General features: G+C 43.4%; 1 protein-coding gene across 1 annotated transcript in view; it reads left to right on the forward strand.

Annotated features, from left to right (window-relative positions):
* Positions 1-14,592, forward strand: part of Exd2 (exonuclease 3'-5' domain containing 2) — a 34,185-nt gene extending 19,593 nt beyond the window's left edge. The window contains exons 4-9 of the mRNA XM_032908034.1: positions 135-261; positions 6,305-6,636; positions 7,655-7,761; positions 7,979-8,114; positions 9,521-9,877; positions 13,256-14,592. Coding sequence (XP_032763925.1) covers positions 135-261; positions 6,305-6,636; positions 7,655-7,761; positions 7,979-8,114; positions 9,521-9,877; positions 13,256-13,472 — 1,276 coding nt within the window. The 3' untranslated portion in view covers positions 13,473-14,592. The remainder of the gene's footprint in view (positions 1-134; positions 262-6,304; positions 6,637-7,654; positions 7,762-7,978; positions 8,115-9,520; positions 9,878-13,255) is intronic.
* The last annotated feature ends 244 nt before the right edge of the window (positions 14,593-14,836 follow it).

Raw genomic sequence — 14,836 nt, forward strand, 5'->3', positions numbered from 1 at the left:
CTTTTAAAAACAAAACAAAACACTACATTCTGATAGATATCTCATGTTTATTTGTGTTTATTGGTCATTTAAAATTTTTTCCAATGCATGCCATTTGCCCGGTTTTGATACATGGTTTTATTTATTTCTTGTAGAAACAGTGTACTCTGTAATGGGCTTAGCCTGAAATCACTTGCTGAGACTCTTTTGAACTTCCCACTTGACAAGTCCCTTCTACTTCGTTGCAGCAACTGGGATGCTGAGAATCTTACTGAAGACCAGGTACTTGTGATCAGAGAGTTGGTTCTAGTCTTCAATGCAAGCACCAGGCAGAGAGGCCTTAAAGCAGACTTACTGTCAAGTGACACTCAAGACAGTAATGTTCATGCTGCTTAAATGACATTAGAGTTCCTATGATGTGTTTTTTCCAGAAATACAAATGCATGAACATTTTTTAAAGTGCTATAAATCTCACCATAAGAAGCAGTAAGCAGTTCTCTGCCTTTGCCACCCCATTCCTTCTTTTGCTCCTCTACTCAGAGGTGACCTTTTAAATTTCTTGTTGGTAATTACCATTGTACTTTCAGATTATGTGTGTGTATCATTCTTTCTTATGTTTTGAATTCTTATACAGAAGTTGTGACTTAGGGATCTTCTAGTTTCTGGGTCCCAAACAAGAATTTGTTCCTACCCTGTGTCCCCAGTATAAATAGACAATCCACTTTCATCAAGAACAATACTTTATTTTCCCAGGATGTATGATTTGTATTTCTGTTTTCTTAGTTTTCTGTATACTGTTGACTTAATCCCAGCCTGTTTAGCAGAATTGTAGCTCTCTTGGCTTTCTCAGATATGTTGAAAGACTAAAAACACTTGCCCAGTTTCCTATGGTTCTGTCCTTCTGTCCCTCTGTGGCCCTCTGCTGTTTTCCTGCAGCTCTTTGCTGCCCTGTTCTGCTCAAGAATGTTGGCTCTCCAGACCTGTTGCCCACTGCAGTTCTTCTGTCTGTCTGTCTGTCTGTGGCTCCCCCCACTTCTCTTCTCTACTGAATCCCATGGCTAAATCCCATGGCTTTGTCCTCTTGTTGTCCTGCATGTCTGAAAGGACAAGTGACCTCCCTCTCTTAGCTAGTGATTTGCCTATTAGCAGTTTAGGGCAGAAGCCGTTTTCTTGCAGAATTTTGAAGGTCCTTGTATTCTAGCTTCTAACATTTGAGTGTGTGACTGTTCTTTCTGGAAGTTCTCTTTCCTTCCTTGTTTGAAATCCTCAGTGAGAAACATGGATAGAGCCCATGTTTTATGCACAGTAGCAGTATTTAGTGGACCCCTTTCTGTCTGGATGTTCTTCTCTTCCAGTTCAGGAAAGAATCCTCAGATTATTTTCTATGACATTTACTCTCTCCTTTTTTTTTTTTTTTTTTTTTTTTTTTTGGTCTAAAGAACTTCTTTTGGATTACTGGATTCCCCAAATTGATCCTTTAACTTTCTTTTTCTTGAGATAGTCTCATGCTGTCCTATCTCTGTCTGTCTTGGGGTAGGAGTCTGGATGTACAGATTCGTGCTGCTGCACCTGGCTTTTTACACAGATCTGGTTGGAACTCAGGTAGCCAAGCTGCAGAGCCGGCTTTACCTGCAGCCCTGAGCACACGCTGTTGACCCAGCCTTTGTCTCTGCTTAGGATGCAGCCTCTTCACAGAGTGGGAAGGGTTTCTGCTTCCCTTCCATTCCCTGCATCACCTCTTCTTCCTTAGAGTTCCTTCTCATGGATTTGTCCAGATGTTTAAACCTTAGTTTTCCATTCATATTTAAGAAGGAGACATAAGGTGAAAGATGTATCTTTCAAAACATGCTCAGGGCCTGGACTCAGTTTTCAATATCACACACACAAAAAAGACAGACAAACAAGAGAGAGAGAGAGAGAGAGAGAGAGAGAGAGAGAGAGAGAGAGAGAGAGAGGTGTCAGACAGACATACATAAAAACCAGGTGTGATGAAGTCTGTCTTTAATCCCAGCAGAGGCAGTCAGAGCCCTGAGTTTGAGGCCAGCCTGGTCTGCAGGTTGAGTTCCAGAACAGCAAGACTACAGAGAGAAACCCTATCTCTAAAATAAATAAGTAAGCAAGAAGTAAATAAATAAATAATCTGATAAGATGTATCATCTGATGAGTAAATAAAATGTAGGCACGCAGTGGCACATTACTCAACAAGTAAAAAGGTACATGCTATAAACATGTGATCCTCTTGACTTGGCCTTCCACATGTTTCACACATGTGCCAGCTTCTCAGCTTTTTTTTTTTAAGATTTATTTATTTTATGTATGTGTGTGTGTGTGTGTGTGTGTGTATATATATATATATATATATATATATATGACTACTCTGTAGCTATCTTCAGACACACCAGAAGAGGGCAACAGATCCCATTACAGATGGTTGTGAGCCACCATGTGGTTGCTGGGAATTGAACTCAGGACCTCTGGAAGAGCAGTCAGTGCTCTTAACTACTGAGCTATCTCTTAGTAGTTAAGCCCCACTTTTCAGCTTTAATAAGAACAAATATTGATAGAATCATGTCACATGAAGCAGGGCATGGTAGCTCACAGCTATAAATGTTGAAAATTTTCTTTCTTGTCTGGTTCTTGTCTCCTGACCAAGAAGATTGAGGTACACAATTAGGTTTAAGCAGAAGATATAATGAAAATAAAAGCAGCTATTGGAGGCCAAGATTTATTTATTTATTTTATGTACGTGAGTACACTGTAGCTGTCTTCACACACACCAGAAGAGAGCATTGGATCCCATTACAGATGGTTGTGAGCCACCATGTGGTTGCTGGGAATTGAACTCAGGACCTCTGGAAGAGCAGTCAGTGCTCTTAACCTCTGAGCCATCCGGCCCCAGAGTTGGGAGGAAAAGTGGGGACCAATTAGGGAGAGCTCTCTAAGGACTAAGACCTGACTCTGTTGTATCAGTTGTCAGGGAACACGACCAGGCTGGCCTCCAGCTCATAGAGATCTGCCTGCCTCTGCCTCCAGAGTGCTAGGATTAAAGACACCACTGCCCTGCCTTAATTGGGGCCAACAAGATGGCACGGTTACTAATAGCTAAGCCTGAAAACCTTAGTTCAGTCCCTAGGATCCACTTGGTAAAATGAGAGAATGACTCCAGCAGGTTATTCTCTAACATCTGTACACATACGGTGGCACATGCAGCCATACATACATGCAAATAAACAAATGTAGCAAAATATTTAACAATGCTTTTTTTTCTAACTATAAGCATAACTGGTAAGATTTCAGGGAACAGGAGCCTGGAGAGATGGCTCAGCAGTTATGGGTACTGCTGCTCTCCAAAGGACCCAAATTCCATTCCCAGTTTTAAATATTGACTCACAACCACCTGGAAGTATTCCAGAAGATCCATGGGCACCAATCACACACACACACACACACACACACACACACACACACACACACACACACACATATATGCAGGCAAATACTTATACACATAAAATATAATACATAAATCTTGAAAAAAGATCAGAGAATAGTATTTACTCATGATGTTTAAAGGATGTTCCAGGGCAGCTAGGGCTGCACAGAGAGACTCTGTTTTGGAAAAACATAAATGAACAAACAAACAAAACCAGTGGTTGAGTACACAGCAGTTACAGCAGGACTTGGGGGCTGGTGGGCTCCTTTTCAGTAGCTGTGGTTAGTCAGGTGTCAGTAATTGTGTATCTGATAGATTATTTCTCCACCACCAGTGAAATGAGCCAATTCAAGCCAGATTGGAGTATATTAAGTGCAGGTTTATTGGGAAGCTGCTCTCTGGCAAGTTCACTGGCCCCAAGGATTGAGACCAGGGGAGTCACCATGGGAAGACAGAGAGGGAGGGCTTTGGGTGGGGTTGGGGGAGGGGGAGAAAGGGCAAAAGTAGAGAGAGAGAGAAGAGAAGGAGAAAGAGACCAAAATGTCTGAATTCCATAGGGAGGAGCCTCTGGGGGAAGGGCAGTCTACTCCCTTGGCTGTAAAGTTCAGGGTTGTGGGCGGAGTATGCCAGGTAGGGACTGAGGGATGCTGGGAGAACTTAGAGGCTAGGTCTGCTTTAATATGTAAAATATGCACCTCAGTCCTTTGTCCTGGGTCCTAAATCAAACACCCCAGCCTTTTGTTGATTATAAATGAATAAGGAGCAACATAATCATCTATGTATACTTCCTGCTAACACTGGGGCACCGTTATGGAGTGTGGGCAAAAAGGTGGGATGTCAGCTAAGTCCAGGAAGAACTGGTTGTTTCACTGCTGTCCAGGTTTCGGACCGTCTTGGGGTAGGAGTGTGCAGGCCCAATTCAAGCAGTCTCTGAGGCTGGGCCAGAGCACCCGTGAGTAACCGTTTCACAGCTTTCCTGGATGCAGGTTCTGAGGGAACACCTAGGTGTTAGGGGCAGAAGATAAAAGTAAAGCTAAGGAGTTTAGGAGAAAAACTTTTTCTTGGGTATACATTTTGAAACTCTTGGGCCCATGGTCTTGGTAGTTGGAGGAGGGTGAGGGGGCTCCCAGGATCAGGGAAAGGGAAATAGATCCTACCCTCAGGAACAGGCAGGTAGGGAGGGAAACAGGCTGTTAATTGACTGTACTGATCTTGAGTCCATTTGACCTGGTGGACTCAAGTGTATTCCCTGAAACTTATAAGAATCTTTTAATTTTACAAAAAGATAAATCCTTCATATCTTGCATTTATCAACATCAAGATATCTTCCTAGACCTTCAGACACTTTCTTAGAAGCTTTCAGCATCTATTCCCTCTGCTGCTTGGTTTCTCCAGAAATGAATCCTTTAGTCTTACCCTTAGGAGTAATTCTTTAATATTTTGTATTTTGTATAGCTATATGTAGGCCTTCAGTTTAGCTATTATGTGATTTAAATTTTTTGAAAAGATACATTTATTTTTATTTTGTGTGCACTGGTGTTTTGCCTGCATGTATGTCTGTGTGAGGGTGTCAGTTCCCTAGAACTGGAGTTATAGACAGCTGGGAGCTGCCATCTGTATGCAGGGAATTGAACTTGGATCCTTTGAAAGAGCCGCCAGTGCTCTTAATCGCTGAGCCATCTTCCCAGCCCTTGTGATTTAAATTTTTACTATTTTGAGGCCAGAAGAGGTAGTTTCTTGGCCCTGTTATGCTGGCAAGTTAGTAAGTGTTTGAAAGTGGTTTTGTTTTGTTTTTGTTCTTGTTTTTTTCCATCATTTCCAACTCATCATTGACCTTCACAGATACCATGTCTAACTCTAGATCTCAACTTTAATTTCTAGGGGTGGAGAGATAGCTTAGTGGTTAAGAGCACTGACTGCTCTTCCAGAGGTCCTGAGTTCAAGTCCCAGCAACCACATGGTGGCTCACAACCATCTGTAATAAGATCTGATGCCCTCTTCTGGTGTGTCTGAAGACAGCAACAGTGTACTCATATAAATAAAAATAAATAAATCTTAAAGACTAATTTCATATAATAAAGACTATATATAAAGATTATTTTTTATATAATAAAATTCACCTATCTAAAATGGCAAGCATGAACACATGCCTCTAATATTATCGATGGGAACCGGAGTCAGGAATGTCTCTAGCTCAAGGCCATCCCAACCTATATAGCTAGATCCTGTCTCAAAAAGGACAAAGTTGGACATGGCATTCTACTAATCCTGCATAGGATTAGCAGCTCTGGGGACTCATCTGTTTCCCCAGTTCTGGGGTTGCCGGTGAGTGTCACCAGGCCCAGCTGTTTTACATGGTTTCTGGGATCGAGCTCATGTCTTCTTGCTTGCAAAGCATGCAATTTACTGACTGAACCATTCATCCAACTGCCACAATGGACTTTTATTTTTATTTAGTTTTATATTAGAGATAGAACCTCACATCCTGAGTTAATGGTGGCCTTAAACTCAATGCAGTCTGGTAGTCCTCCTGACTCAATTTCCCAAGTGCTGGGATTAAAGGCAAAAATACGAGAGAGAGTGGGGGGGTGGGGGTTTGAAACCAGATGTTTTGTTTGTTTGTTTTTTCTGGAGTGAGGGTTTCTCTATGTAGTCCTGGCTGTCCCGGAACTCACTCTGTAGACCAGTCTGGCCTTGAACTCAGAGATCTGCCTGCCTCTGCCTCCCGAGTACTGGGATTAAAGACTACCACCACCGTTTGGCTGAATCCAGGGTTGTATGCTGCTGAGCAGTGCTAGCCTGAGTGGTATTCCGAGACATCTGTAATTGACTCTGAAGGTACCCTGTCTGTTTGTCTTCCGTATCCCACTGACCTCTGGCTTTTCTCTTTAGGTAACTTATGCTGCCAGGGATGCACAGATTTCAGTGGCTCTCTTTCTCCATCTTCTTGGATACCCTTTCTCTAGAAATTCCTATGAAGAGGAAAACAATGGCCAAATCAACTGGCAAAAAGTCTTGGAGAAATGCAGGGATATGGTAGACATCCCATTCCGAAGCAAAGGACTTGCCCGGCTGGGTGAAGAGATTAATGGGGAAGCACTGGAATCGCAGCAGAAGCCAAGAAATAGGAAGGCTAGGACTGATGGAATGGTGCCAGGCAGCAACCAAGGGAGAGACCCCAGGAAGCATAAGAGGAAGCCCCTGGGGGTGGGCTATTCTGCCAGGTAACCCGTATGTTCCCTGATGTTGAAGAGTTAGGGCCCAGCTTTACCCTGAGCTTTCCCAGCAGAGACCCCAGGGTTAATGTCCCCTGCCTTTAGTAACATTAGCACTGTGCTTCTCTCTGTGTTCTTCCTTTCCCCTTTTCCGCTTGTCAGTTGGAATAGAGATGAAGAGACTTTACTCATGCTTTGTCACCGTCCCTAGTGCAACCTTGGGCCAGGCTCACCAGGTAGATGCACTTGCTACCAAACCTAACCACCTGGTTAACTAAGTCTTCAGGACCCACATGGCAGAAGGACAGAACTGACTCCCAAAGTCGTCCTTTGATCTCCAAATGCACGTGTGTGCCTCTCCTCCAGAATAAACAGTTATAATAAAATATTTTAAGAGGATATAAATTTTATTTGTTTGAGACAGCTATGAACATGAATAACATGAAGTCCTCATACTTACCCGGAGAAATGCACCTTAAGATTCCTTGTTAATTTAGAGTGATTTCAGACTCATACCAACTTTAATGTGTAGAGAATCTCCCATGTGACTGACACCTCTTGAGGAGGATGCTTTGAGTGGAAGTGTGATCTCTGGAACATGGCACCTTTAAGAATTAGATGATTAAGTTGAAGGAAACATCGCATGTGAGCCAGAAATTAACCCACGTGCCCTCATCTCTTTATATTGAACTTTTACCATTTTAATTTAGCGTTTGTTTAATTCAGTGATTTGGCAGTTTATTAGTGCTCTGTTCCTGTTTACATTCACAGCAGAACTCTGTGAATTCCTCCTAACTCACTTCCCAGTGTCTCGGTCCATAAGTATAAGAATTAGAGGCTCGTTTGTAGCTCTGCTTCCCAGCCAATACAGATCGAGAGTCCAGTGTGGTTTCTTGCCTGTTTGTTTTTTCTACATGTAGTATATTTGATTCTGATGTTGAGAATAATTTGAGTCATTCAGAAGAGTGTGGAAGGTCTTAGGAAGCGTGACCAACAGCTTTCCTTATGAGATTTCTTTTCCCTGCAGAAAGTCACCTCTCTATGATAACTGCTTTCTCCAAGCTCCTGATGGACAGCCCTTGTGCACCTGTGACCGGAGGAAAGCTCAGTGGTACCTGGACAAAGGCATTGGAGGTATGAGACGCATCTGTCATATTTGCTTATAAATAAGGTCTTCTTGTGAGTGGGTGTGGAAGAGGGTGACTGCAGGAAGACAGAGACCTTGAGATGTTCGGGACTGGGTAGTCATAACCTGGAGTTCTCAGCTTGAACACAGTGAACAATGGTTAAGAGTGCTTCTTGGAAGCAGAGGTGGGAGCACCCAGCACTGATGTGTTCTCTTTTTCCTAAGAGCTGGTGAGTAAAGAACCCTTTGTGGTCAGGCTACAGTTTGAACCTGCAGGAAGACCTGAATCCCCGGGAGATTATTACTTGATGGTTAAAGAGAACCTGTGTGTTGTCTGTGGCAAGACAGATACCTACATCCGGTAAGTATTTATTGGACTAAGAAATCTGCCTCCTGTGGCAGTTGCTGTGCGGTCACATGTTGAGCCCCAGATGCCTTGGTCAAGTTTTCCTACAATGGCAGAGAGACGTATTTCTACAAACACCACAGTTTTCCTGACAGCTTCAACATTCTACCTGCCATCTCTCGTGGCCTCTGTTCCTCTTAAAGCAGACCTTGAAGCTGTGTCCCGGGTTCCCTCCCTGAAGCCCTCGAGCTTTCTGAGCCTCAGTGTTGGTTATAGTTCCCCAAGGCTGTCCTTTCCGTTAGGGTTCCCACAGTGAATGTGACGCTGAGCACTGGGTTTGCATACCTTTCTCCTCGGCCCTGTACAGTAATTCTCTCTCCTCCTCCCCTTTCAACTTCCCTCCCTCCTTGCTTCCCATTCCTTCTCTTCCTCCACCATTTTGGTGTGCTTTGTTATTCTCTTATTTCTTCTTTTTCTATTTTGTTATTTTCTGGTGTTATTGTTATTTTCTTTTTTTTTTTTTTTCTTTTTTTTTCCGGGGCTGGGGACCGAACCCAGTTCTTTTTTGAAACTTAATTTTTTTTTTCTCTTTTTTCCTTTTTTCGGAGCTGGGGACCGAACCCAGGGCTTTGCAGTTGCTAGGCAAGCGCTCTACCGCTGAGCTAAATCCCCAACCCCTGAAACTTAATTTTTTAAGTTTCACTTTTTCTCTTTAAGATCACTTTTTCTCATCTTGAGACAGAATATTTTTTCTCTTCTTCTATTTATAGGTATTTTTACTTAGGTATTTTTAGGGACAGTGTTTCTCTGTGTAGCCCTAGCTGTCTTGGAACTTGCCCTATAGATCAGGCTGGCCAAGAAGGCGGAGGTCTGCCTGCCTTTTCCTCTCCAGCACTGAGATTAAAGGCGTGTGCCACATGCTCCTTTTACTGGTTCACTTCCCTCTCTCCTTTCTCTGCATCGTGAGACAACTGTTGTCACTGAGAGTTTTTCCTGAGAACATAGCTCTGCTTAGAAAATGATGACAGACCTTGGTGAGTCAGGAAGTAATATCAGAGTAATGAGTCCTTAGATAAAGAAAATTGGTTTGCTTAGCCCACCGGACTTCTTTGAGATTTATTGTGCAGGTATCAAATCCAGTATAATATCATTTCCTTTCTCTTAGAGTGTCCTTTCTAGGAACATGGTAGTTGTTACCAGCCTCTGCCATTGAAGCCTTACAGCATGTAGTCTGTACTTACTTTGAGAGGACCCTAAAGCTCAGTTAGATAAGGCAAGCAGGTGGGCCTGAAAGGTAGTAGGTGGAACTGCCTTCATGTGACCTCTGTTGAGTTGTGCTGCCAAGTGTCTCACTTGCTGGCTCCATAGATGCTCAGTATCATAAGGTAATGAGCATTGCCTTTGGGGTGGGCTCATTCCAGGAAAAACATAATTCCACATGAGTACCGCAAGCACTTCCCCATTGAGATGAAGGACCACAACTCCCATGATGTGCTGCTGCTCTGCACCTCCTGCCATGCCATCTCTAACTACTATGACAACCATCTGAAGCAACAGCTGGCCAAGGAGTTCCAGGCCCCCATTGGCTCAGAGGAGGGCCTGCGCCTGCTGGAAGACCTAGAGCGTAGGCAGGTGCGTTCCGGAGCCAGAGCCCTGCTCAATGCGGAGAGCCTACCTGCCCATCGGAAAGAAGAGCTGCTGCATGCACTCAGGGAGTTTTACAACACAGACATTGTTACAGAGGAGATGCTCCAAGAGGCGGCCAGCCTGGAGACCAGGTACAGCTTACTGTTCAGAGAAAGACTGGGGTGTGGCCCAGTAACAGCAGCCTGCACGGCTGCATGAGAATGCTTGTCACAGTCACAGTGCTTAGCCACCTACGTATCAACCAGCGTCTGTCTGTCCAAGATTCTGTGGGTAGAACCAAACGATCTGAGAACTTCCTTCTCGTAAGCGATGGCGAGATGGCTCAGCAGCTTAAGGCAAATACCTGCTGCCAAGTCTGACAACTCACTTGGACCCTAGGGCCTGCATGGCAGATCAAGAGAACTAAGTTCTAAAAGCTGGCCTCGAACCTCCACACATGTCATGGCATCCTTGTGCACACGCGCATGCACTCACATGCCACATACACCACACACCTATATACACAATACCTAAAGAAACTGAGGTTTTTAAAATGATTCATTTATTACAGCTACAGAGTTCTGCCTGCATGTATGCCTTCAAGCCACAAGAGAGCACCAGATCTCATCACAGAAGGTTGCAAGCCTCCATGTGGGTGCTAGGAATCAAAGCTCTGACAGAGCAACCAGTGCTCTTAACTCTTTTTTTTTTTTTTTTTTTTAAGATTGATTTATTTATGTGAGTACACTGTAACTGTCAGACACACCAGAAGAGGGCATCGGATCCCATCACAGATGTTGTGAGCCACCATGTGGATGCTGGAAATTGAACTCAGGACCTCTGGAAGAGCAGTCAGTGCTCTTAACTTCTGAGCCAGACCTGGGAATGTTTTTTTAAAGGAGATTTGCCATTTGTGAAGTATCTCTTGTTGGCTGTATAGATCATATGTCAAATTAAGTGGAATTGGGGGCTGGTGATTATTTGTAGAGGTGAATTCTAAAGTCAGCACATAAAGTGAAAATAATAGCAAAGTGTCACGAAGTAGGGTATATGTGGCTTTACGTCTCTCACCTCACACCTCGGGTTATGAGACTTTTGACCAGTGCATTCATTCATGTTTCCTGTCTCACTGCGCTGATTGTCTGGACCCATGGAATAGAATTTTGAGCAAACAGCTCCCCTATTTAATTTTTTCTGCTTCCTTTTCTCGTTTCCCTCCTTCCGTGTAGTACATAGTTGAATGCATATGACAGTGTTCCTAAACAAGAAGTGTACCATCCTGGGGCATGAGCAGGTGCATGGCTCCAACAATAAGAACTGTGGGTTACTATGCAGCTTTCGGGTTAGAGGATTATCTAATCAGTAGGACAGGAGGTCCATAAACTCCGGTAATGAGACCGAATGCCTACAGTGTTTTGTTACCAGTAAGAGAAAATGTAAAGACTTTATTTATAGCAGCAAATAGTTGTCTCTTTGTTCAAAATGTGCTTATTTCACTCATGCTACTGAGTTCAGAGACAGCAAATGTCTACTGAACAGACCCTTACAGAGACACTGACGCACTCAGACCAAAATAATAGGCCACACAAATTGCCTTTTTATCTAATAGCAACCTAATGACTTTTTATTTATATCTCGTATTTTTTTTTCTTTTCTTTTTATCGGAGCTGGGGACTGAACCCAGGGCCTTATGCTTCCTAGGCAAGTGCTCTGCCACTGAGCTAAATCCCCAACCCATATCTCGTATTTTTAATTGTTCAAAGTTTTTAAAAATGTATTTTTATACAGCCATAACATAAATGTTATTTTCTAAGTTTTAATTAAATACTGTGGGGTTAAAGTTAAGTAACTTGTCAAGGTCACATTACATTAAGAAGACTGCCTTTGACTATTTCCCAAATGAGCTTCTTGAATTTTGTTTCGTTTATTAGTTTGTATATACCCATGAATGCTGGTGTCTGGGTAGACTTGGGTACCATAGCATGTGTGGAGGTCAAAGAACAACTTTTGGAAATTGGTTCTTTGCTTTGACCAAGGCCCACCAGGGAGCCCGCGCAGGATGCTGGCTTATGCTGCTGGGGTTCGTATCTAAGCCATCTCAGTGACCCCCAGATGAACTCTTTTTTAAAGATGTATTTATTTATTATATATAACTACACTGTAGCTGGCTTCAGGCACACAGATGGTTATGAGCCACCATGTGGTTGCTGGGATTTGAACTCAGAACCTCTGGAACACCAAGTCAGTGCTCTTAACCACTGAGCCATCTCTCCAGCCCCCAGATGAACTTCTTAGAACAGGCCTTTCTTTTGAAAATTTTATTATTTTATTTAATTATTTATTTGGTTTTTCAAGACAGGATTTCCCTGTGTAGCCCTGGCTGTCCTGGAATTCACTCTAAATAAGGCTGATCTTGAAGTCAGAAGTCCGCCTGCCTCTGCCTCCTGAGTGTTGGGATCACTGGGGTGCACCACGATGCCCAGCTAATCACAGACCTTTTTAATAAGGGGGTCACTGCACTGGGCTAGAGGATAGATTGAAACTGAGGACAGGTTGTTTAGGGAGAGATTGAAAATAGTGGGATTGAGTATGATGGCATTTGGGAGGCAGAGGCAGGTGGATCTGTATGAGTTCAAGGCCAGCCTGGTTTACATAATGAGCTCCTGGACAGCCAGGGCTACCTGGAGAGACCTTGTCTCAAAAACAAAAACAAAAGCAAAAGCAAACAAACAAACAAGCCAGTGGTAAATAATGAAACACCTGCAGACGTTGGGAGAGTCCAAAGTTGCTGAGCTAGAGGGGGCTTAGGGTTGGAAGTACAGATACTGGCAGAGGGAAGAAGCTGGGGGAAAGGCACTTTTTTGAGAAAGGTGGTTTCACTCTCTTGAGGGAGGTGGAGGGAGCTTCTGGGAGGCTCTGCTCACATAGTACCAGCAGTTTTCATGGTTTCCTGTCTAGCTAGGGACCAGGCAGGGGCTTTGTCTTCTGCTGTACACTGTTTGCACAGCTGAGCAGCCACAGGAACTCTGACTGTAACTGACACACTCCTTGCTGGTGTGCTCTGACATACTTTCTGTGAGGAAGAAGGTTCTACAGGGTGATCACCTTGAAGTGTACACCCAAGTCTGTCAGTGTTCTGAGAAACCAGGCTGGTGGACTGATTAAACAGCTTCATTTTAATACTGATATGGTTTAAGATTAATAATTAATGGCTTACAGAGAAGTTAAGTCGTTCCCTGAGTAGCCTTGCACCAACAAATACAAGATCAATATTTCTAACTCATCATCAGCCAGGCAAGATTTCCCTATAGGGATGAGTGTATGTGGCCTTCCCATAAATATAACTCAAAACCCCCAAATGCCTCCAGTTTGAGTCTGTATCCTACATATTAAGAAAAAAATAGGGGTTAAAAAAGATATTTTGAAAACATTTAAAATAATGTGTCCTTTGGGGTAAATCTCTTTATCTGCCTATGAGAGTGTCCAGTGCTTGTTTTTCTCAGACCCTTTCCAACTTCATGTTTTGACAGGATATACAATGAAAGTTATATTCCTCATGGGCTAAAGGTGGTACAGCGGCACACGGAGGGTGGGCTGCGCTCCCTCATGCAGCTGGAGAGCCGCTGGCGTCAGCACTTCCTGGACTCCATGCAGCCTAAGCACCTGCCCCAGCAGTGGTCAGTGGACCATAACCATCAGAAGCTGCTCCGAAAGTATGGGGACGACCTTCCCATCAAGCTGTCATGATTACTGCTTCCTGCAGATCAGGACAGGCAGGAAGCAGGAGCCTCCTGCTGTTAATGTTCTTAACGGTCGAAGCCCTGGTAACTCAGCTCAGAATGCTAACCTACACTGATCCCCAGGTCCTTCTGATGGAGCAAGGCTGTTGTTTGAAGGGGAGCTTATGGTTTTAAATTTTAGTTGAGGAGTCTATTCTTTTCTCCTCCTCTCTCTCCTATTTTTCTGTGCAAAAGAAGCTTGGCCTTCATTTTCACACTCCCTCTCTGCTTGTCCTGTTAAGAGGGAGAAGTCTTCTCTGAAATAACTTGTCAGGCCCTGGGAAGATGTTTATAATTCTCTTTGCTGCCTTGGTTTTTCCAGGCCTGAGAGAAAACTTTTTCCACAGTTGAAGAAGTGACCCACAAGTCACAGTCATATTCCCAGTTCAGCCTCACACTTTTAATCTTCCTTGCTCTCCCATATGCATTTGTTTGGGGCCCATTCCAACTGTATTACTTGGATTTATTTTACATGCTTGAAAATGTTACCACTTGACACATACAGGACCAAAGTCCAGCTTGCTATGGGCTTCTTAGCGTCACAGGGGAAGTCCTTTTCTGGAAATGAGTACTCAGCTGGCTATGCTGACAAGCACTGACCCTTTCCCAGGAGAGCTGTGGTACATTGTTCAGCCTCTCCTCTGCTTGCATGTCTCTTGTCCTGCTCTGAGGACCATCATCTCTCCGCACCCGCTCCCTTCAGTGTTCATGTTCCATTGCGTTTGCAGTACTGATCTCTCCTTAGTATTTAAGTCACTCCCATAGCCCTTTGGCCAGGTTTCAGAGTGAGGACTTCACCTCCCCTAAAGCCTGAGACACTGAAATTAACTGATACAATAGAAGTTTAAAAGGGTAATGCTTCACCTTTCAAAATGTTAGACTACTACTTTGAGTATGAAATCAATTTATTAGCAATTAGTATTTTTTCTAAACTATTAGGAAAACTTTCTTATTTTATAAGATCTTAACAAGCTTGAAAAGAATTTTATGGCCAGAATCCAACAAGAGTTCTATTTTGGAATTGTACCCAAGTTGGTTATAACTGATCTGACATTGATAAATAAAACAACTTCAAAGCACAAAGCTCAGTAATTGTAAATGTGAAACTTTTCTTACCAACGGTATAAAAATCAGTGTTTGTGGGATTGCTGTTTATCCTTCAGAGTCCCTGCCTCATGACAGGACTGTGATACCTAGGCATGGACATACCATACACACCGCACCACAAGCCTGGTGGGTTTGCAGTTCACAAACACATGACATGTGCATGCTACACACTGCCCGTCTGTCCTACCTTTCCACCTGTCCTCTCAGGCATTTTCTTTTTATGTA

This window comes from Rattus rattus, chromosome 7 (genome assembly GCF_011064425.1).
Source record: "Rattus rattus isolate New Zealand chromosome 7, Rrattus_CSIRO_v1, whole genome shotgun sequence".
Lineage (NCBI taxonomy): Eukaryota > Metazoa > Chordata > Mammalia > Rodentia > Muridae > Rattus > Rattus rattus.